Source organism: Lepidothrix coronata, unplaced genomic scaffold, assembly GCF_001604755.1.
Source record: "Lepidothrix coronata isolate B3197 unplaced genomic scaffold, Lepidothrix_coronata-1.0 Scaffold15, whole genome shotgun sequence".
Taxonomy (NCBI): domain Eukaryota; kingdom Metazoa; phylum Chordata; class Aves; order Passeriformes; family Pipridae; genus Lepidothrix; species Lepidothrix coronata.
The window spans coordinates 215,420-239,243 of record NW_016690195.1 but is presented as its reverse complement, the minus strand read 5'-3'; the positions used below and the strand labels follow the sequence as shown (position 1 = coordinate 239,243).

General features: G+C 40.2%; 2 protein-coding genes across 3 annotated transcripts; both read left to right on the top strand.

Moving 5' to 3' along the window:
• The first annotated feature begins 131 nt into the window (after positions 1-131).
• MTERF3 (mitochondrial transcription termination factor 3) lies at positions 132-13,906 on the top strand. 2 transcript variants are annotated; one of them, XM_017806433.1, is made up of 8 exons: positions 132-347; positions 797-1,147; positions 2,608-2,760; positions 3,729-3,918; positions 7,062-7,209; positions 8,444-8,515; positions 11,258-11,419; positions 13,653-13,906. In XM_017806433.1, exons 2-8 carry the CDS (start codon positions 817-819, stop codon positions 13,845-13,847), a joined length of 1,251 nt encoding a protein of 416 aa, XP_017661922.1. In that variant the 5' UTR covers positions 132-347; positions 797-816; the 3' UTR covers positions 13,848-13,906. The 2 variants fall into 2 exon arrangements, with proteins under 2 accessions (XP_017661922.1, XP_017661921.1); XM_017806432.1 differs by having other exon boundaries at positions 226-249.
• Positions 13,907-15,338: 1,432 nt separating this feature from the next.
• On the top strand, positions 15,339-19,976 carry LOC108493254 (cytochrome b-c1 complex subunit 7). The gene is made up of 4 exons (XM_017806434.1): positions 15,339-15,406; positions 16,637-16,708; positions 18,387-18,553; positions 19,737-19,976. The coding sequence occupies exons 1-4, from the start codon at positions 15,388-15,390 to the stop codon at positions 19,812-19,814; spliced, it is 336 nt and encodes a 111-aa protein (XP_017661923.1). The 5' UTR covers positions 15,339-15,387; the 3' UTR covers positions 19,815-19,976.
• Positions 19,977-23,824: the final 3,848 nt, after the last annotated feature.

Below are 23,824 nucleotides of genomic sequence, written 5' to 3'. Positions count from 1 at the left end.
GCGGCCCGAGCCCGGCTGCCCGACCGCGCCGCGTCCCCCTGCGGGAGCCGAGCGGGGCCGAACGGGGCAGCGCCGCTCCCGCCGCGCTGAGGGGAGCGCGAGGCAAGGCAGGGCAGGGCAGGGCAGGGGAGGGGAGGAACTCGCCGGGCCGCGCCCACGCGCGAGGGAAGGACGAAGGCAGCGCCGGAGGGGGAGAGGTGGAGCCACACCGCCCCCTTTGAGCAAGCGGTGGGAAGCACTCTGGTGCCTGTATGTTCCCTCTCCCCCCCCTTTCCTCGCGGATGGTCTCGCCTGGGTTGGGCTGGGGGCGGGGCACACACGTGGTCAGGCCGCGCCGAGCGGGGCAGGTGAGGTCTTGGCGGGTCTCGGGGGTGTTTCCATGGTCTCTCGATGGTCTCCACATTCTCCTGCACACGCAGAGGCTGCCGGCATGGGGAGGCCTGCGAGGGGCGGCGAGCGCGGCGCGCCCGGGCCCAGCCTCCCCTGCCCTGCGGCGCTGTGCGGTGACGGCCCTGCGCAGAGGGCCCTGTCCCGCGGAGAGGGCTGAGGTCCTGGCTGGGCTTCCCCCGTGCTTCCAAAGGGACAGCTGTCGTACAGGACGACGGGCAGTGGCCTTCAGACCCGGCTTCTCTCCCCAGTTTTGCCTCCTCTGTTTGCCACGCGTTTAAAGCCTTAAAGCCTCTCCTTGGTGCTTTGTAGTGAGCCATTGCTGTAGCGCCCAGGGTATTCGCGCTCCCGGCTTTGCGGCCAGGCAGGCAGCGCCTTTGCCGCCCCTCAGCCCTTTTTCTCCCGGCAGGATGCTGTGTTGAGGTGGAGATGGCTCTGTGGGCCCGGCAGGCCTCCCGCTGGTGTTGCCTGCTGAACACGGCCCGCGCTGCCGGGTTTCCTCGGAGGCTGAGGAGCTGCGGGAGCCCCGCACGGACCTGCCGTGAGTTCGCCCCTCTGGCTTTGCTGCCCGCCGGAAAGGACGGTGTTCTGTGGAGACTACAGGTATGCAGGCATGCGTCTGTAGGAAGCTGTTTCGCGCCCGACAGTGCCAAGGATGGATCCTTCTCTCCTCTGGAAAGTAATTTGCCTTCACCAGTAAAACAGGAACAAGCAAAAGTAGAAGCATTACCTGATCTGAATGCAAAAATATTGAATGAAGGTAAGAGGTTTTAAGGGATACCATTTTTCCCGAATCTTGAAATCATGTTTTCAGTATGTTGTGGTTTAACCCCAGCTGGGTTCTTTTTTTTTGGCCCGTTTATCTAAAACACTTATCTGGAGTTCCTGACTTTCACTTGGTTTTAGCCCCGTAGTTAATGCAAATATTCTTGTGGTCACCGTGGCATCCAAAGCATACCTTTAAGGTGAGATGAAGATAAAATGTTTTGGGTAGAAATGTAGGTCTGGAGCTGCCATTTGAAGGATTTTTCTTTTGATAAATCTACCTGCAGCAGTTGAGTGTTTGCCTTTCCCTCACATACCTGCTGATACAAACTAAGGGGATTGGTTTGGGTGTTTTGTTTGGGTTTTTTTTTGAACAAGGCTGGGGGAGTCCACGCCTGAAGCAGCTCACGCAATACAGCCGTTTGAATGATCAGGAACGAACAACAGGAGGCAGCAGTGTGAAGCCTGCTTTAAGCACTGCTCTGATGAGAAATGCTCGTCCAACTGTCTCCTGAGGAAAGGAGATGAAAGAAGATAAATACAATGTGCAGCTCTTCCTGAAACATTAGGATCATGCTACTTACTGTGGAATCTGTCTTGGTAGTTCTGGTGTGTCTTTGTTTTCTTGACATGGAAGAGTGTTACCCTAGTCTCTAGGATGGCATTGTGCAAAGGTACAGGGGACAGAAAACCCCCTTCCTGAAGAGTTTATAATCAGGGCTGTTGATCAATAATCAATCTGATAATTTAGGAAGATGCTAGCAGCCAGCCTGGAAACAGTAAATCTAGCTGCTGTGAGCTCCTGTCAGTGGAAGAATAGATCCATTTATAGAAGTATTTTTTAAAGGACACTAAGCTCTGTGACTTCAAACACTTAAGGGGGAACAAGCATAATAATGTTCTCTTTGAAACGTTAGTGAGTAGGAAATGGAGCTTGATTTCTTTTGCTGTTAATGGTGGTGGCAGTCAGCAACCATTCTGTAATGGATAAGACATGATACCTTGTTTGGAGTTGGCTGTGAAATGCAGTTGTTTTAACTTTCAGTATATTTCAGGCATCAGATTCAAAAGAGGCATAAAATAGTGGGCTTGTCAGGTTATGAAAAATAATCTTTGCGGTAGCCTTTTTTCTGGATATGATCAGGCAAGAATGCATTTGTGAAGACAGGAGATTCTTTTTCAAGAAGGTGATATGGTCTGCAGACTGAAGGCAGGCTGGCTGGGTACTACACTGATTTGGACACATGAGCAAGAGCTGATGAGCAGTGACAAGGAGATGGAACAGAGGCAAAAACTGGGAGTACAGCTTATGTTTTCAAATAATAGATTGAATATTCATCTCATGCACAGTGTTCCTGCATTTTGAACTGGATTTTAGGAGAACTGTATAGCATTTGGTGCGAGCAGCTTTGTCTTTCACAAAATGCATTTGGGTCATCCACATTTGTTTCTTAGATTGGGATGACATCCCACCTTCATCTGCCTTGGAAGAGATTTCTGAGGAAGAAGCTGTACAGATCATCGCAGAACCGATTCTTCCCCTTCAGTCTACCACGCTCCGAGATTATGTTGATCATTCAGAAACCCTTGCAAAGCTTGTCCACCTAGGTATGTGTGATTTTATTTGTGTAGTTTGCCTATGTCTGGAGCTTTGGAGATTCTTGTGTTTTACTGGTTCCCTTGTAAACTTGAAAGACAGAATGGTGACTAATGGCAAAAAGCAGCAGAATATTATCCAGAGTAAATGGAAAAAGAAGGGGACTGTGTCACTCAATAGCAATGTCATATTTCTTGAAAACAAAGCTGGCTAGTTTTAGTCCCTTAGCGCTTTGGGTGCCAGGAGGAGGCATCTCTCACAGCTTCTGGAGATGGGGAACACTCTATGTAACCTAATTGGTCTCTCTTCTTTTGGGCTGGCTAAGGTTGCTTTAATTTGCTGCAAAAGAAAATGCAGTTCTCCATCCTTGGAAAGAAGGAGAGTGGTTGCTGTGCAGAACCTTAGAAGTGGGGCACAGTAAACTAGAGGCAAGAATGAAGGATGGAAAAGAACCTTACTTCTCATCAAAAAGCAGTTGGACTGCAGGTATATCTGAGTTCAAGGTTGCTGGCCACCTCCTTGTTGCCCAAACATCCAAGGAACACTAGAAGAAGGTTGGAGAAATAATTATTTGAGAGGGGGGAATCTGGCCCCATGTAGTAACAAATTACTATGTGTGAGTCAGTATATAAAGGCACTTCACTGCACAATTGTTCTCTTCCTTTGTATAATGGAGTTGGGAATTTCTTGCACACATACTTCTTTGCAACAAGAGCATATGGCACATGAAGGATTCACTGCAAATGTCTTCCTTCAAAAAATAAACTCAGCAAAAGTGTCTAAAGTGACTGCTTGTTTTATCTGGAATCTTTCCACAATATACAAGGTGTTATGACCTTGCTGTGTTGAACAATTAAAGTATGCCAAATCAGTGCAAAAAAAGGAGTAGTCCTGTAAATTCCAACGTGCCTTTGTGAAACATTTACAGGAAGTAACATCTGAGTTTATTTAAAACAATTTTTAATTTTGTTTGTTGTAGGAGTTGACCTATCCCAAGTGGAAAAACGTCAAAAGGCAGGTCAGCTCTTACTGACCTTGGACTTTGAAAAAGATATAAAAAAAATACTTCTGTTTCTTAAGGATGTGGGTGTAGAAGACAATCAGCTGGGACCATTCCTGACCAAAAATCCATACATCCTTGGTGAAGATCTGGAAGCTTTAGAAACCAGGTAAGACTTTCAAACAGCAGCAGGGTGTTAAGCCCCTTGCATTGAAGATCTGCTTTCCCCTATGGCTTAACCTTGCCTGAATGATCGTGTGTTGCCTCCTGCTTCCTTTCTGACTCAATCCCTGGCTCCTTGTTCTTGTGCCTTCCCATCTGTTGGCACTGACGTGTGGTGATATCATAAGTCAAGTCAACACCTTGATCTGCCTGAAAACTGACCGTTAAAAAATTTTACTGCCCATCCCTATCTCTCTGCCACAGAGGAAGCAGCTTGCCCTCCTAGGCCACTTGCTTTACCTGCATCAGCTTGGATTCCAAAATGTCAGTCCCTGAGGCTTCATAGAAATATATTAACCTCTTTAGTCACGATTTGAAACCACTCTTCTAGATGCTACATCTGCCTTGTAAGTTCTGCAGTAAAAGAAGCAGACCAGATCTCTTCCGTGATGACATCTAATAGCAGCAGAACGTTTTGGCGACACTCTTTTTTCCTGTTGTCCAGCTCAGACTGAACACAAGATTACAATGAACTAATTTCTGTGTGTGTTTTCATTCACACCTTTATGGCCCTACACTGTTCCTCAGTCCCTAAAATGGACTTTTATTCTTAACATTACTTCAAATTCAACAGTTTATTTCAAAAGAACTCGTGTGTGAATGTACATACATTTTTTAATGAATGTATGTACAGAACTTCTCACTATTTAAAAATTCCAGAAAAGAAAGTCTGTCTGCTTGGCTCTTGCATGTCGTAGCTGTCCAAGACAGAAATCTGAAAGTACGGATATTTGGAAACAAGCACATGATCTGGATATATAAGATAGACCTGACTTCTTTTTTCTCTGTTCTTCAAACCTCCTGTTCAGTAAGTGGCCTTTCAGAAACAATATCCAAAGAGAACCTGTATAATTTTTCAGCAGTAGTTTTGAGTCTAGATATCAGAGTTATTTATACTCTGCTGAAAAGAGTATTTTTTTTTGCTATGATAAATATCCTGACACTTCAGTGAAGTCAAATTCGCTTTTCATTGACAGTCCTGTGGCACTGAAAAGCAAATTTGCGAAGTAGGGACTGAACAGAGCAGTCCAATTTCTCCTTAATTTTCTGCATTACAATTCTTCAGTAAGTTTGACACTGGTGAGTGCTTTCCTGCAAGCTTTAAAGCAAGTGTGCTGTGAAGGCTGTGAAGTGAATGTGTCTCAGATAGCTGTCTTTTGAAAGCTGAGTATCACCTTTGCATAAACAGTTCAGTGCAGATGGACATGGTATTGGTTACATCACTCTGGAATGTTTTATTGCTATGGATTCCACGTTGCCAGGAAACAAAACACAAATTTCAATAGATTTGGCATTTGACTTCAGATAAACATCATAAAAGTCAAAACATTCCATAATTCATAACAATTTTGACAGTTGCAAATCAGTGTCTGTACTGCAGCTGCACCAGATGCTTTGTTTTACGTTATTGTTAATGATGACTTAAAACTGTTAACATGCTACATAGAACTGCTGACCCCTGTAGTAGAACGAGGGCTAACCTTGGTGCCAACACTCACAGATGTATCTCAAACTTTGGCCAAGTTGGATGATTGTGTTTCTTTAATATACCAGTTTCTGGAGTCAGGTTATTACAATCTTGCCATCCCTCTTTTAAGTTTTTGCCTTTCCAGAATGTGAAGAAATGCTTCAGGTGTGAATCTTAATGACTTGTTAAGAGAAAACAAGTGGAGCCAGGACAGCCAAAAGATTTTATTTTTCATCTGCTCATTTAGCTATGTTTCTGGGATGATTGGCAGCTGTGTCCTTGAAAAAATGAATGGAAGAAGTATAGTGTAGCCAAGCTGCAGCATTCGAAACATAATGGGATAATTTTTGAAGGGCCAGGTGGTTATTGTTGTGTTCTGATTTTCTCCCCCTCTTAACCTTTCCTTGTCTTTGAGGTTTCTGCAGCCAGTTCCATCAGCACTGTCTGGAGCCTAGGCTGCTACCTTCTCTGTTGGGGTGCCTGCTCAATCAGGAATTGGTCATCTAGAGCTTGTTCTTGTATCTTCTGTCTGGACATTTTTTGGCTTGTGATGACTTCATTTTTGAGGGTTTGTGGAAAGAGGGAGGCTGTAGTGACTGGAAGGTAATTTTTTTTTCTCTGCACAAGATGTGGTTTAACACAGAGCCTGTTTTTTGCTGAATACCTGCTTCTGCAGAATACTCTGCAATCCATTTAGTATCTAAATTACTGCCAGATAGAAACAATTCTTATGTGCTTTCATCTGACAGAAAATACTTCCATATACTCTCATCTACAACCAAAGGATATCTCTCCAAACTGTAGTTCAGTTGTTTTGTAGATGGAGACATGGATTAATTGTGTCTCTCTTTATGTGCTGTATTGGCCCTCCTTTGTTCCTTTTTCTGGTAATCATGTATGATAATCATCTACTGCAAATAGTACTTGAAATAAGATTTCACATTCACTGAATTTAACAAAGTTTGGAAAAAGTATTGAGTTGGAAAGAAAGAAAGCTCTGTTAAACATAAAAACTTTAGTCAGCTCCTTTTCCTTTCCGATGACCAGATATTTGTTACTTAATCATTGGACCACTGACTGAAAGTAGGGACCTATTGCAACGAATGTAACTTCAGCTAATCTAGAGATGTCTTTTCGGACAATGTCTCTACACATAACGTTGTTGTAGGGTATTGGCAAAACAGGGATGTATGAGGTATAGTACAATGTTCTTTCAGCAGTAGAAATGGAATTCATTAAAATAGCAAAAAGCTGTATATATCTTCTTGTCCATACCCTATGATGATCTATTAATGTGTTTGCAATCTAGGAGACGGGCTGGTAGTTAAATGTAGGTTAACATAGTTATCTGCTTAAGTACAGCTGGAAGGAATTAAAATCTGTCTTCAGTATTGACATTCTGCTCTGAGGTTTATTTTACTTCTAATTAATTGGAAGGGAGGGTATTTTGCTTTTACGATAACTGCAGAATTCATCCTAATTATTTTTGGCAGGGTTGCATGTTAATGCTAGAACATCTGTCCATTTATAAGATATCACTGAGGAATTTAAGCAGTACTGAATAAATGGAGGCAATAAAATTTTCATCACTGGATTTTATTTTGTTTTTGTTCTCTTTCTAGAGTGGCTTACCTAAAATCAAAAAAATTTGGTAAGTCAGAAATTGCTCAGATGGTCTCGAGAGCTCCATATCTGCTGTTGTTTTCAGTGGAAAGACTGGATAACAGACTGGGTTTCTTCAAAAATGAACTTGGTCTCAGTGTAAAGAAGGTAAAGACTGAAGTCTTTAGTTATTTTCTTATTAACAACTGTAAGGGCTTGCAGTATGAATATTTCAAGTGTTTGAAGGTTATCCACAAACATCAGTGACGTTACCATGAGAACATAGAGGGTTACAAGAGGGTAACATGGTTTTAACTGCCTATGGAAGTGATATAGACACCTAACATTCAGAAGTCCTGAAGTACAGGTTTTGAAGATGACTCGCTACAGATTATTTACAAACAAGCACGCATATGTCCAATTTTATTACTTGAGGTGAGTTAGAGGACTGAATTCATTACTGAAACAGCAAGCACCTTTTATAAATTCTGGAAAATTAAATGCTTCTCTTCATCTCCTCAAGATACTGCACAATACTTAACTCATAATTGAAAAATTGTCTAATCTGTGAATATTATATCATATCAAACTAAATGCCAAATTATACACTCAGTTCACCATGAGTAACCTCTGGGTTTGCTTGTGACTGTGTACCACGCTTTGTGCTTAGCAGGTATTCAGCACTCTGCTTTGGGATCTTCAGGGGAGGTAGTAGCTGGACTTGCTTGGAATAAGTGGGCAGTGTTAGGTGTTTCCTACAATAGGTGAGGATTGCAATGAATGTCAAATTCCAAGTGGAATCAGGGTTGCTTTGCTGGCTTCTATCAGCTGAACAGTCATAGCTGTCACAGTGCCTGTTGCTGGCCGTTCTATGCTTGAGGTAAGACACCTCCCCAGAAAAGGGTTTAGTCACTGCCTTGTGCTCGGGGTGGATTACAAGTGATTACGTGGCTTAGGGGACGTGGAGTAATTTCTTGTATTGCCATTATACTATGGTCTAACCAGATCCTGAATTAGACAAACTCCACTGAGCTGAAAAATCCTTTTATAGCCTTATTGGGTAGTGTGTTGTTAACTTCTTTAAAAAGATGGGAAGAAATAGCTTGAGCACTGAGAGAGACAGAGCTTTTGAGCATGCTTTTGACGCGTGCTTTTACTCCCTTTTCCCATCTGCTTCACAACACCTATGTTGTTTTTTGTTTTCCATTTGAGTAACTTTTTGCATCTTAATATACTGCTGCTTCATACAAACTCCTCCTTGGTGTAGAAATAAAAATGAATTGCATCCCTCTTCCGGCTGAAAAAAAAAAAGAAAAAAAAGTTTATATGAGATCTTTCTTTCACAAATGAATTCACAAACAAGCTTTCAGTAATACTCCTTTTGTGTTTTCCCTAATTGTAGACAAAGGACCTGGTAGTTCGTCTTCCAAGGCTACTGACTGGCAAATTAGAACCTGTAAAAGAAAATCTTCAGGTGAGTTTGTGAATAGATATTAAAAGTGTATTGTGTATCCATATAGTTCAAGAGTTGTCAGAAGATAAAATTCCTAGAGGAGACTCATGCATAGAAAGTATTTAACGAAATAATTTTAGTGGAGATATAAAATAACTGAGGATTTTGTTCAAAAATTTGTTTTCCTCTATATCTTGCAAGCTTATAGAATACATGGAGCAGTATCTTATTGTCTTGTACTCTGATGCAGTGTCCTCCTGCCAAAAGTTGCTATCTGATGACACAAATTGTTACCCGTGTTTTATGAGTCGAAAAACACTCCCCCCCTTAATTATTACGGGTTTTTGCTAACTTGGGCTGTCCATGAGTATTTAGGAGCAAGAAATGTGCAGTTGATTATTTTCCTCTTGGCAGGTAGCTAGTCTGCCAAAATGTGCATTTGACACCTATTGTCTGATAGCAGATGGTCATTATTAACAACTGTTGGGTAAATAACTTCAAACCCACAGAGACTCCTTTCCCTTTTGAAAATGTAACTATGTATTGGTTTAATTATTGTGCTGTAAAGCCATCGAGGCCAAACAGCATGATGTATTATAACAATTTGTGAAATTCCATTATCCTATAATGCATAACTGTGAATTAAAATGTATAATTTTCAGACGGACTCACTGCTCTGAAACTATTAAACACTAGAAATCTTGCAATCTGAAATGTGTGTGTGGTAAGGGAGGAGACTGGAAAGTAGCAGACTGTTCTAATTAATAGTGCTTTCTTTTTAATGAACATGGTTTCCACAGGCTAGGGATTCAGTATATTATAATGAATGTGTTTTTAAGATTCTATGTTCTATGTGACTATCTTGTTTATCTATCAAATATATATATATAAATAGCATTTATTTTTAACATGTGTGTGAGAGAGAGGGAGAAAGAGGTAGGATTTTTAGGTTCTCACTGTTGAAATCTGCTCGTAATTAGAAGCTCTAGCCTTTCAGGAGGTTGGATATTTCGGTTTCAGAATCTGGGTTCAGACCTGTATGTCCTAAACTGATGGTGGGAGGGCAGTACTTGGAAAGTGAAACCAAGTACCACCAGTTCAAAAGTGATCAGGTAATTTCCTTCATTTTGAATGGACTGTTATTTAGAAACAACTACTGGCTGTCAAAAGATACCCGCCATGATAAATGATCTGAAGGATTATTATTTGTTCCATCCTTTGAAGGTTTCATCCAGCACGATTAGAGATTAACACAGGAAAACCTGACAGCTTGCATTACCACTGCCTATTGTGGGAATAATATAGAATAAGTTGAATATTGCTGAGACTTACACAGTAAGAATATTAGCATATGTGGCCTAGAGAGTTACTGAATATTAAATATGTTTGCTGTCAAACTGAGTGCAGTCAAAGCAATTTACACTTGAGCTCACGGATCCTGGCATGAGGGAGCTGTTCCATTTCAAAGAGTAGAAGATAAAAGGTCAGGATTCTTGTCACAGTTACCCCTACAGTGGGCCCAGCTTTACAACTGCAGTGATTTAACATTTGGTCTTATCAGGTTGTGTACCGTAATGCAGTAACTTACCACTGCCAGCTCAGATCCATGGAAGATACTTCTGAATGCAAACACTTCTTTTCATGCCTGAATGCTGTCTTAGTTGATTGGTATTTTGTGTGATGCACAAATATTTATAAAACAGATAAGGAAAAACCAGGATTTGAAAGACCTGATTATAGTCACCTCTCGAAGCAATTCCCTGTGAGGATCTGTAAGTCCTAAGGTACCTTCAAAACCCAGTTTCTAAGCCCTTCCCTTTGTATTTGCCAAGCAATTCTGGAAGAGAGCTGCAGTCTTGGCACATCAAACTGGACAAACAAAAAGCACCACATTTTTGCCAATTGAAGTAGTACCTGGGTTGGATTTAAAAGTCTGGTTATGTTGACTGACAAGCATACCCGCTTCATGGCTGGAAACAAGCTGCTTATAAATGTCACTGGAAGACAGAAGAAATGGCTGAGTTACCAGACACTCCTGTATGCTGAATTCCTTTCTCAACAACTCAATGAACTGCTTGCCATTCTGCAATCTGGGAGGAGTGCTTATGATTTTATTGAAAAAATGTGTTTTGTTTTCCTTTTGGGAAATCATAACTGAAGTCAAGGCAGTCTCTGAAAAAGACATCTTACTTTAGACATTATTGAACTGTAAAATAAGTTGATAACACTGCATATTCTACACAGCTCTTTCAGGTTCAACAGTCTTCAGTTGAAGACTACAGGACTGAAATTATACTCCCTATTATAAAAAATGTAACTTGGATACATTAGCAAAGAAGTAATGTTTCATTGCTGTGTTTGACAGAGCTCAGCAGCTCCACAACAAGAAAGTCAGTCTTTTGACAGCTTGGTATTGAAACTGGTGAAGGATCTTAGGGGAGAATTTTTATGCTTGTGACTGCCACGCATATGTAGACACTGGTTTTTGTTGATATCTCAGACAAGCTGAAAAAAACATAGCATTCACAGAAGTCATCTTTACTTTGGGGATACTCTGTAAACAAATTACACTTTAATCCAGAATGATAACTTGCATTGTCTGACTTCAGAACAACTGAAGGGGTGGATATTATTGTGGGATGCATTCTTGTTGCTGTGTGACAAAGGGTAGAAGAATTTTACATCAGTTTATTTCAGTGGACATTTAAATAAGCCAAGTTTGCTGTAGCTAACTTGTAAAGGTAAAATTGTGCTCTTTTTCAGGTTTGTCAGATTGAACTTGGTTTTCAACGCAATGAAATTCAACAGATAGTGTATAAAACCCCCAAGATTTTAACAGCAAGTAAAAAGAGGCTCAAACAGACATTTGACTACTTACACAACATAATGGGCATTCCCCACCACATGCTTACTCGCTTTCCTCAGGTGAGTTGTTAATCTGGGAATAAATTGTAGGTGCTTTTGTCACAGCCACTTCACTAATATGGTGCTGAAGGTGGAGCCTCACTGTATGCAGTGAATTCAGGTGTGAATTCTTCAACTTGCCTGTGAGTAACTGGGACAACTTATATTGGCAATTCAGAAACCATGGAGGATTCATGTGTGGAAGTGTTGCTTTTTTTCCCCTGACACGTTACATCACTAACCCCAGTCTTGTGAATTTTTACGTTTTCAACAGAGGTAGTCATGCTTATCTCTTCTGGATTCATGCAAGAGAGATTACTGCCTGTTTAGGGATTTGCTTGTCCTGAAATCTTACCTAAGAGACACAAGGGAAGACTGATTATGCAGAAGATCTGTTCATTAGATAACATGTATACATATAAACATTTCTTTCAGATTTGTCTACTTAAACTAATTTTAGAGATTTAGGATCTGAAAAGAGTGTAAAGAGAAGAGAAATTCTGTCCATTAGGCACTCAGATTCTCATTGGTGTTCCTATTGCTGTGGCAATTGCTAAAATACCACAGGATTGAAAATAGATTGGTTCCCTGATTACTAATTTTTTTCTATCTCCTCATTACTGTTATTTCGTCTCAAAAGTTGAAAGCTGTAGTCACTTCATTCAATGCTGACATGCAGTTGCAATAGCTTCTTAGAAGGTAAAAGTGAAAGGACAAATTGCAGCTTCTGAACTGAAATAATTTTCTTTTAAAGCAAGTCTAGTAGAGAATCTAACTGACTAAAAAGCCAAAATTATATGGGGAAATAAAACTACTTCCCAGGATTTTGATTGCTTCTCTTGCTGTTTAATATATCTTTACTTAAGGAGGATGCTTGCAGTAACTCCAATCTGTGTCAGTTTTGCCCTCCTTGATATATAAGTGACCACAGGTCTTTCTCATTTCCTTCTCAGTTGTCTTATTGTTAGCTTTGTGGTTCACCTCATTATTTTTCTTCTCTTTCTTTGGAAGGGTAAGTGGAGACCTCTATTCCTTGTTCTTGGCACAGTCACTTCCTCTCTTCCCTGTTCTTCCCTTTCATCCTCAAAAACTGCGAGTTTCAGGATATGGTTAGTGCAAGTCAGTCTGGTGGTCTGGCCTTTAACTTGTGCATTTACAAATGTATATATGTCTCTATCTGTACTTGCTTCTATCCCAAATTACAATAATGCTGAAGATAAGAGGTATACAGGATTTTTTTTTCATCAAATGCTCTCTGATATTACAGCTGTTCTTGTAACCATTCTTTCTATCAGCTAACTCCACAAAAGGTGGTGAAATTTTTTTCTCCTGTCTTCTGACACTCTCTTAAAATTCAAGGAAGGCAGAGGAGGAACAGTAGTTTTGTTTCTCTCCTAGTTCAATTAGTTTGCGTCCTCGTGAAATCCTTCTTTCATCAATGTAGTCTCTCTTTTTTAGTAAAATCTCTGCTTGCTGTAGCATTCATATTTTCACCATTATCCTCTCTCTCTGCAATAGTACTGCTCAGAAATGCAGTTAGATGTCTGCCTTTAAGACTTAACTGTGCATCTCATCTTCTCTACTTCCTTCTCTTTTTAGATGTTCTGCTGATTTCTTTGATGTTTCCCTTACCATTGTTCTCACCTTTCACTGTCTAGATTTTTATTGTGGCAGGTATCTTCAAAGGTAGGCACTGCAGTGCAGCAGAAGACAAGCGGTTGTTTTGAACCACCACACTCTGCCTTTTAGCTGTGTTATGACAGCAGTTGCAGCCACTCACCTTTTCCCTTGCCACTGTGCCATTTGTTGGTTCACATTATGCCATGTGGTCACCTGTTCATTTCTTCCTTGTAACAATGCTCATCTGAATCTGTCTGTAACAATAAATGCTTCTGATAGTATAGGGAAAATGCTCCCTGTTTCTGAATATCTCTTCTCCACTTCCTTGGCTGTGATTACACAAAAATAATATAGTTGTTATATATAAGTAAAAAACCTAACGTGCTTGAAAGTTGTATCTGTCTGATTGTCTTTGTGTATGTAGGTCAGTGTATTGTATTGAGGCATTCAGAGTTTAGGTAATTTATATATAAATGTAACCTACTTGGTGTTTGACATAAATTAGAAGAAAATACGCAAATGATTTGTTTTCTTCCTAGATCTTCAGTTGGTCTAAAAAATGCTCTTATTTTAGATGCCTTGTAGTCTGAAATTTAGACAGCCTAAAAATTGCTTCCCTTTTTTTCTTTCTTAGGTTTTCAACTCAAAGCTGTTACGAATCAGAGAGAGGCACATGTTTCTTGCATTCTTGGGAAGAGCCCAGTATGACCCAGCACAACCCAGTTACATCTCTCTGGACCAGCTGGTATCCCTGCCTGATGAGGTGTTTTGTACAGAGATTGCCAAAGCTTCTATACAGGACTTCGAAAATTTCTTAAAAACACTTTAGTAACACATGTAAAAAATAATAGAATAAAGTTATGAAATAAACATACTTTATGGAACCAATCCCCTTTAAGGACTCTAAACTTTTCTATTACTCGTTTAAGACTTCATTGCTTATGAAACATTTGTAGGATTTAAAGGCTCACAGTAATATTTATAGTAACTTAAAGTTTTTTTCAGAAGGATTGAGTGAATACTCATTCCATGGATTGCTGTTAATGCAATCCTTGTAATTAATCACTAACTTTATTCAAAGTGGATGATGCAGCACTCTAACAGAAAAGTAAAGTTGGATTCTTCTTTTTTTTTTCTTTCGATAATGGCAGAGTTTTGAGAAATGGAAAAACTAGCTAGTGACCTATTCCCTGTCTTGCCCCTTACCTTTTTCTCTCTTCACCCTCTTTCCCAAAAGTTAGAATAGCAAGCTAATGCAGTAGTGAAGAAGTGTTGTGTTTACCTGCTTGAGCTAATGTTATTATTTTCCCTGTACAAAAAAGTACACCATTACGTATGTGAAGTTCCTCATACAAAAAGGCGTTTTTTCAACAGGTTACAAAGGTGTTCCGTTGTGAAGCTGGCTGCTGAAATTAATATCCTAAAAGCTGTGCAGCCTGGTTTGAAATGTCAAAAAAAAAAAAATCAGCAAACTGAATCAAGGCAAATTCCAGAAAGAAAACTGTTAGTGTCCCTGAAATCTAGAAGGATCTTTATGTAAGTTACTTTTTTCTTTCCCTTGTTGAGTTTTCCCCACACCCCAAAGAGATTTGTGAGGTTTTAATTTGTTTTGAATGCCTCAAGCTTTGAGCTTTTACTTCCCTTGTTATTTTTAAATGTAAAAATGATCGCTGCCAGAGCTAAACCAGTTTCTTTGAAATGTTAAATGCATGTGCTTCTGCCAAAATAGCTTCCCAGAAACACTATGAAGAAAGGAAGCAAAAGATTTTATGGGAAAAGAAGAGAAGATAGAAGAACTATCATGTAAAAAATCTGTGGCTCTACGATGAAAAAAGAATCTTTAGAAGAAATGTTTGGGCTAGAATTCGGCTATTCTTGACAAGGGCTGGCAGTCTTGGACTGAACACGTTGATTCGCTGGGTACAACACGGCAAAGACCTTTCGCGGCCTGGTGCAGTCTGGACTCTGCTGTTTGCTTTCCTGACTAAAAATTGCCTGTTGCAGCCGTATTTCTGGACTAATCCCGCATATTTATTTTATTTCTTTTAAAACGCAGTGATCCATTCCTGAAGGAACTGCTGGGAAGAGAGGCAGCTATCTGTGCCTCAGAATGCAGAGCTGCTCACCGGGCAGCTGCGATACCTGAGCAGAGAGAGGTTTCTGCTTCTTCCTGTGATCGATCGGTACTTTGCTTACAGTGCTTTACAAAGATAAATTTTATTGTCGTTATTTTTCGCTAATGTTCATCTTTGCGCACACACAAATTCCCCCACTCTAACCCGGCGCATGCGCCGGCGGCGGGGCGGCATTGGCGAGCCCGCGCCCGCCCCTGCGGGTTACCCAGGAGGCCGCGCGGCGCAGAGGTCAAGATGGCGGCGAGGGCGTCTGGTGAGGAGGCGGGGGGCGCCGGGGCCGCGGCCGCGATAGGGGCCGCTCCGCCTGCGGGGCTGCGCTCAACCCGCACAACGCCGGGGAGCGAGGCGGCCCGCGACGGGGGCAGGGAGAACCGGGGAGCCGATGTGCACCGTGTGCCCTTGACGGGGGTAGCGAGTGCTGCGGCACAGCCTTGGCGGGTCTCCTTGTCGTCCCTCCCGTGGTAGTGGAGGGAGCCTGGCTCCGATACCGGGATTTTCTGGGTGCTCGGGAGCATTGGAGGAGCCTTTGGGCAGCTCCGGAGGGGCCTCGGGTGTCGCTGTCCTGCGCGGGTACCGACTGCACGCATGGCTGGTGGAAGATTATTCCTTCTCAGGCCCTAAAGCACGCAGGAGTCAGAAAATAACCGAATGGGATAGTGCGCTAATGACGCACTGGTATCACACGTACCACTGTTTTTTTGGGGTGACTTGGTAAGACAAACGTCTTAAAAGTCACATAAGACAGCTTGCCCGGGCTGCATTGCCCATATTGTGCTGTACCCCTTGTTGCGTTACTTCAATGGTATTTGTACTATCGTACTTAATTATGTTTTAATGCACCTTTTCCATCCAGAATCACATTTAATGAAAGATGAATGTGCTATATGTGGTGTCTGTGTATTTTTATGTTTTCTTTTTAAAACTGTTTTTTGATCTTTCTGTTGGGGGGTACTTTTCAGTGTTGACTTTTTGGTTCACTTAGGCAGTTTCTTGATAAAGGAAGCTGTGGAATAGCAGTCAAGTGACTGGAGAGGAAAGCAAAAGGTTAACAACATATTAATATACTGGCCTTGAAATCACATTAACCCACTGTTGTGGAACTTTGATAAATTATTTGAAAAGCGTGACGGTTTTGCTTTCTGTAGAACGCTACCATTTTGGCTCATGTAAGAGTTATGGAGCGTAGAAGTGCTGGTGCTGTTTTGGAACAGTGGACCAATTCCTTGTTAAACTCTTAAAGCAGTCTCATATTGAAATTTTGTGAAACAGGTCAAACTGCAGTACATAATGAGAGTCCTACCTGGTCAGTGTCAGTTAAGGGATGTTGAGAAGTGAGAGGCCAAGTTGTATATGTTCAGATTCAAACTTGATGCAGTGTTATATTACTGCATATGAAGGAGGCCAGCGAATTTTTGTGTACTGTCATAGGAATGTGTAATGTTCATTTTTGTCTTGCTCTGCAACTGATGATGGTCACGTTCAGTCACAGGAGGTGGTCGCCTGATAGACAGCATTCGCAAGTGGTACTATAATGCAGCTGGGTTCAACAAGCTTGGTAAGTGTTGGATTGAATTTAGCTATGGTTCATAATTGGCATATGTACATGCAGTTTAGCTAAAGTCTTTTTGATCAAAATTAGCTACTACCTTTGTGGAGGAAAAAGGTTGGCAGTAGCTTCACTCATCGTGATTTCTATCTAGTAATGAATCAGTGACTTTTCTGTTATTTCTGTGTTTGCTCACGTTTTCAGTGAATTAACTCATAACAGCTAAGGTCAAGCTGGAGCAGTTGAAAAAATTTTCACAGAGCAGTCCTGAAAGCTTGATTATTTACCTTTCCTCACCAAGTCACTTTCACCAGCCAGTATCTTCTAACTGGAAGACTGCTCTTGAAACTGGAGAGGTTCCCACTGATAGCAGTCCGTCCACAATACTTATGCAAAGTATCCAAAGTGCACAAGAGGTTTTAGTTAGTTCTGCCCTTTGTGTCACCATAACTTCAGTTGCTGTCTCCCTGGCCTGAACAGTGCTGGAATAGGTGTCAAAACAGTGTTTCCTTAAGTAGAGAAGATTGTCTTTATGGTATTGTCTTCACTTTGTTCAGAGTTGTTACCAAAGTTGTTTCAACCATTTAGATGGCAGAACTGTTCTTGAATAAGAACCTGAATATTCAGTGCTTGTAATTTGTTGCTGACCACAATAAGTGCAAATCTTTTAAAGGAATTTAATATACCTGTCCTGGGGAAGCTAGAAAAAATAATTGCAAGACAACTGTAGAGGAATAAGCTTAGACCTTTCCTCCAGAGCTGAAGTGTTTAGCGCCTCTTTTTATGTCTGCCTGCTGAAATTCTTACTTCTGCTGCTTTTCTAGAAATGTGACTAAAAACTGAGAAACACCAAATTTAATGTAGTAATTAAAGTAGCAGCAGTGCTCCCTGTGCCTTTGAAATAGGTTATAAAATTGAATTCAAGAATATATGACTCAAAAGAGATTTGTTTTACTGTGAGACCAAAACCTTTGACCACAAGTCAGTAGGTATATTCTTGTAATCTGCATCAGTCTTGGAATGCTACAGAAATAATATTTTGTCCTATTTTGCTAATACTGAACCTTTTAAGCGGGGTTGGTTGAGTTTCAAGAACTCTTTGTTCCACAAATGGTGTGAGAGTGTTCTTGGCTTTGAGAAAACAGGGTGCTTCTCCCCGATTTAACTTCTGATTTGGAACTCATGCACAAACATAGAGCTTTTTCCGTGGCTTAATATAATCAATGGAGATCTGGTCATTATGGATAGGGGAGTTTAGAGCATAATTCTTCAGTACTGAAGGAGTCACATCTGTGGTTGACCAACTCTAATGGATTCAGAGCTCTTAAACCCTTTGCCTAGAGAGTCATCTTAAATATAGATATAAAAATAGATGAGCATAAGTCCACCCCTCAGATCCAGAAAAGTTACTGTTCTGTATTAAACACATTCTTATTAAACACATTGAATTAAATACTTATTTTCCTTATTTCTCTTTAAGAAAAGGAGTGAAAAAAAAAGTAGGTAGAGTATGTGAAAGCCAGTGTTTAGAATTGCATGTTGTCTGTGAGCAATTAATGGTTCTCCTGGATTGGTTTTTCTTCATGATTTTGCATTTGGAAGTGTTTTGCCCGTGGTACTTAGAAACACTTGTGTCAATCCTAAATCTTGTTTAGGAATATTTATTCAGCGATACTTCTTGGTACAGGATTAATGCGAGATGATACATTGTACGAAGACGATGATGTAAAAGAAGCACTGAAGAGACTTCCAGAACATCTTTACAACGAAAGAATATTTCGCATAAAGCGAGCATTGGATTTGAGCTTGAAACATCAGATCCTTCCGAAAGACCAGTGGGTGAAGTATGAGGAGGTGCGTGTACAGAGCGTTTTCAGGGTGGAGGTCTTAGATGGCACTGCTGTGACTGGCCTTTGGGATTGTCATTTGCTGAAGAGACACATGCTTACATGTTCTTTATAATGAGTACATGAGTCAGTGTCTCACAGAACACCTCTGGAAAACACAGCTTTTGATGGCTCTTTAGAAATCTCTGGTTTTTGGTAGAAATTACCAAATTTTTCTCACAATGACAGAAGCTCAAGCTGCAGCTCAGAATCATAGCACATTGTGTTCAGACAAAATATTTCTTCTAAGCTATTAGATAAAGAAATACTCTGTAATAGCTTGGAAATTCTTACAAAAGGTCTCTTGCTTTTCTGATTAATATCTTAATCTTATAGAAAATCTCGAGCCAAAGGTTTTATTCATGAAGGTGCCAAGGAAGAATAAGTTAAAGGGAAATCTTGCACTAAAATAAGCATCATCTTGTAATTTGAAAAGCAAACTACACTTTCCTTTTCAGATCTAACTAATTTTTATTTTTAGAAGTGAATTGATTCGCATACTTTGCATTACTGTCCACCTCAGATTTCTCCAGATTACCAGGCAGAGAAGAATCTTATTGCTAAACCCTTGACTATAGGATAGTATAAGAGTATTAATGTGTCTGTGTGTAAGCAGAGGATTTTTCTTGTGGTCTTGCTGGTATATCTGGGTAACTGCTCCATCAGATAACCAGTTACATATTTCCTAAAGCAGCAGTTTGGTTTGTAAGTGTTAAACATGGTCAAGATGTTCCACCAAATTCAAGTTTACAAGTTTCCACCAAATCCCAGGTTTTAGAAGTTAAGCTCAAAAACAGATTCTCCAGATTATTATAATTGGACTTTAAACTAATTAAAGTGGATCTTGTACATTTGGGTATCTGCCAAAAGAACATTGCTTCTAGAGCTGTAGCTGGAAGCATCCCTTTGCTTGTTAATGTTGGTGAGGAATTAGGCATTAGTGGTTGCTGTAGTAGAAAACTTCTCAATGCAGACTTGACAGATAGAAAGTTTACCTTTTCAGACTAAGGAAGGCTTGATTTTTTTTTTCCCCTTGTTAGGTTGGTGTTTAGTCAAATCTGAGGAGGAATGAGAGACAAGTAGTCTGTAGGAATGACTTGAGATGTTTCTGGACCTCACTATAAATTTAAATATATTCTGTTCTTTTTTAGGATAACCATTATCTTGAACCATACCTAAAAGAAGTAATCCGTGAGAGACGTGAAAAGGAAGCATGGAATAAGAAGTAACTATTGAACTACTTCATGAAAATATCCACGTATTTCTGATATTTTCAAACATTTAGTTATAAAAGTCCACAGAGAGGCAATTGTGTGGCTGAAGAATACTATTTCAGCTTGTTCATTGAGTCTGTTCATCCAACCAAAATAAACATGTCGAAGTAAAAAATCTTGGATGAGTTCTTTTTGAATGTTAACAAGCTAATGTTCAGATCTTTCCTATGAACATATACGTTACATATTAGTTTAGTGGTATGCAGTCTTCAGTCCAGCTTTTTGATTCTTACTCTTTTCATAGTACAGCTGTTTTCTGCAGTTGTAGGATTAGGTAAGAAACATTGAAGGCTGCTGGTGCTAGTTGCTTTGTTAAATTAAAAAGGAGTTTGTATTTCATTTGTCACTTCTCTCTGTAGATAACAATACTGGACCAGTGTTTGATGTTACAATGGTATTGTAAGACAGCAGAGTGTAATATCTGTGCATCTGAGCACTTACATATTAAAAAAAATGGAAAATATAGATGATTCCTTAGTCATAAAATAGGAAATATTTCACTAGCTTTTTGTATCATATACATTGTTAATCCTTAAAAGACTATTTTCATATAAACTGTAATGACTGTCTCACTTCAGCTTCTTTAGAATTTTTGTTCTTTAAAAGGGTAAAAGTGGTATTCTGATGTGCTTTCAAGAACATATTTAACTTCCCATGTATTTTTTTCATCACCTAAAGCATGCTGTAGTTTACAGTGTTTGGTGTCCAGAAAGTACTGGCTCTTACTGGCTGAAGACCTTTAGTCTTCCATAGTTTAACAGTAGTATTAATTTGAGACAGATATTGGTATTAGATGTGCCTGTATGAAGTACACAACTTCTGTGATAGTCTCAAGGTTTTTATCTTTTTCATTTTGTTACGCATGCTTATCTGCCAAATGCAATGCTCCATTTACCAAAAAGCTAGAGTAGTTTAGAAAAAAAAAAGAGGAAAACACACCTGCAGTTTTCAATTGATATGATCAGTGAAATATGATACTGGATTAGAAGCTAGAATGGAAGCTGTCTTTTAGCTTTGCTCATTGCCCTGTTATGAACCTTTGTCTGCTTGCTAAAGTCCCTTACATCTCCTACAGTAAAATTAGTGATTGAATCATATATAATTTGATGTATTTTTGAGAACTTTCTGTTTTTCTCCCAGGAGACAAATAGGACGTGAAGTTTCACTTCTCTTTATGGAATTATTAGAATATACTTTTCTAATGGAATTAGAACTATTTCATTATCTGTTAGAATAATATTAGAAGTCTAAAGAGCTACTTCTGTTAGATAATTGAAAGGCATAGCTGGTCAAATTTCTACAAAAGTTAGAATTTTGTAGAAAGACAGTCACTGCTTATTTGACTGTAAGTTTGGATTGAGGAAAAAATCCCTCAAAAATTACTTGGTTTAGAGAAAAGGACTTTGTTGGCATCAGGCACTTAAAAATAGGCTTTGAGTGAAGTGCAAAGCAGCCATGCTCCAGTTGGCCTAAAGCATCCGAAATCACTGATGCCCTTACACTCAAATGTAACATCTTAAGAGTCAGAGATGGGTAGTAGAAGTTAATAAAAGAATCTTTCTACATTTTTATGGCAGCTCAAGGGGAGGAGGGAAAATGAAGCCAGGTGAAGAGGTTGCCTGTTCACTGAGGCTGTTTAGCAGCTTTCATTTAGATGTGTTTCCAGATGCTTCTGACTTGGAGTGATAATTTTTAACTTTAAATTTCTATAATGTGCAGTAATCTCCTGTTGAAGTATTTTGAAAAATTTCACTGAATACTATTGTATTTTAGAAGGGTGTTTGAAGGAAATATTATATGTCTTTTTTTTTTTAACAGAGATGGAGGTATATTCTTTGAAACGTTTAGGATTATCTAAAAATGATGAGGAAGGAAGTGGGTGCAAGAGTGATATTTGTTGCCTGGGAACCAGGAGCTGTAGCAGTTTTGTGTTAGAGACTGTAAACTCTTCTAAAATATGTGATGTGAGATTTGTATGCTTGTACTGGGGGCCTCTGGTGGTCTAGTGGTTAGGGTGCAGGACTCTCACCGCTGCGACCCGGGTTCGATTCCCAGCCCTCCGGGCAGATGGAGCTCGTCAGCTCTGCAAGGCCATCCATCTAAGAGAAGGTCACTCTAAACAAACCTACGTCCTGAGACCCTCACTGCCACTGTCCAAGCTTGCTCGGCCCCGGCAGATGAACCTCAGGATTAAAGGGTGGGCTCAGTTCAGCGCACGCTGGGTCTCACCTAAAAAATCCACTGCGCAGGCTCGAAGGGTTAATGACCTTTCCCAAATCTTCGCTCGCGAAGACTGGCCATACAAAAAAAATACTTCTGGCTAATGCATGAGTAACTTGGAAGACATTTCATATTTCACCCTGTGGTGTTCCCCTGGGCGTACACTGAGCAAACAAGCATTAATCTGTAGCTAGAAGAAACTGGAGTTTTCTTGTATGTAAGATCTGAATCCTGCTGGTGACAAGTTGAAGGGTCAGCATGATTCCCATTTTTGAATACTTGCATTTATCGTTAAAAATATCTGGGATGGGAAGGAATGGACTTGTAAAAATTGGTTTTCAGCTCTGCCATTAATTGTAATGTTTCCTTCCCACCTGTACAGCTCTCTGTGGGATCTTGCCATATTCCTTGTGCAGGCTATGTGCTCCTCAGTCAATGACTGCAGACTGTGCAGCCGTTAGCTCACTATCTGCAAAGTTGCCTCATTTTAAGGAAAAGCTTGATAACAGTAAAGGGGGTCAAATTGCCAGAGGTGTAAAAAGAAGAAAAGTCTGATGCAGAAGGAAAGACCATTCTTTGGTTAGGAGAACTGGATTTTCTTTCTGCTGCTGTCACTAGGTTCTTCTATAACACTGAGAAAGTCACTTGGCTCACAGAAGCCCACTAAGAATTTTGCTAAATGTTTAATATGTGGGTGCTTGGGGCTACATCTGCAGAAGTGCAGAGTAATCACATCTATATCTAGGTTCAGTAGATCTGTTCTGAAAATATTAGGTGAAAGTGTTGATATTCGGCCATACACTCAGTGGTGGTACAAGGAGCAAATTTCACAGGGATTCTCACAATCCTTATTCCTCTGATGGTAAGTGCAGAAATACTTACAAAGAAGCTGATACATTTGTGACCTCTGTACCAAGTGCTTTCGGGAAGCAAAGTTGAGCTGTGCACTGAAGAGGATTGAAAAGAATTCCTGAATGAGAGGAGTGCCTACTGAGAAAAATGCGAGCCTGCAATTTAAGGTCATATCAAAATGCACAAGGCAATAGTGAATCTTGCAGTTCCTAATTCCTGATTTTGAAACCTTCATCTTGGTTCATGTAGGGTTTTTTATATGAATTTTACAGAGATTCCATAAATTACTGAGATCTTTTTGTAGTTTGAGTTCACTACATCGAAATTATGTGTGTAAGAGTCTGAGCTGACACTGCTAATCCTGCAGTTTGATGACAGTTTTATCTTGAATTATTTTTCATCACTTTTAAGCAAACCTGTGCTTCACTTGGAAGTTTTTTTTATTAAATACATAGTGAAATATAAAAATATATTTTGATTGCTAAAGATCATGTTTGTTATGTCAGACTGATTTCTTTAAATTTTGAATCGGTCAACCCAGAAACAATGGATTTTTTTCAGCACTGTAACAAGAAACATATGCTTGTTTTACATCCAACTTCCATCTGAAGGAGAGCTACAGCACATATAAATCTCATAAGAATTTTGATGAAACATCATGCTTGTCATTATAATGGAACTGTTTTAGCATTAATATGGTAAACACATTCCGACTTGAAGCATTTTCTCTCTAGATAGCAAAGGTCAAGATGATCTTCAGGGTTTCCCCACAGTGCTGCTGTGCCTTTGCAGTCAGTTTCCACAGACTAAAACTGTGGCCGGGGTAAGGGCTGACCCTGTGGAGCAGAACAGGCAGAGGCAACCTGAGCCACTGCTGCTCCAGCGTGAGACCA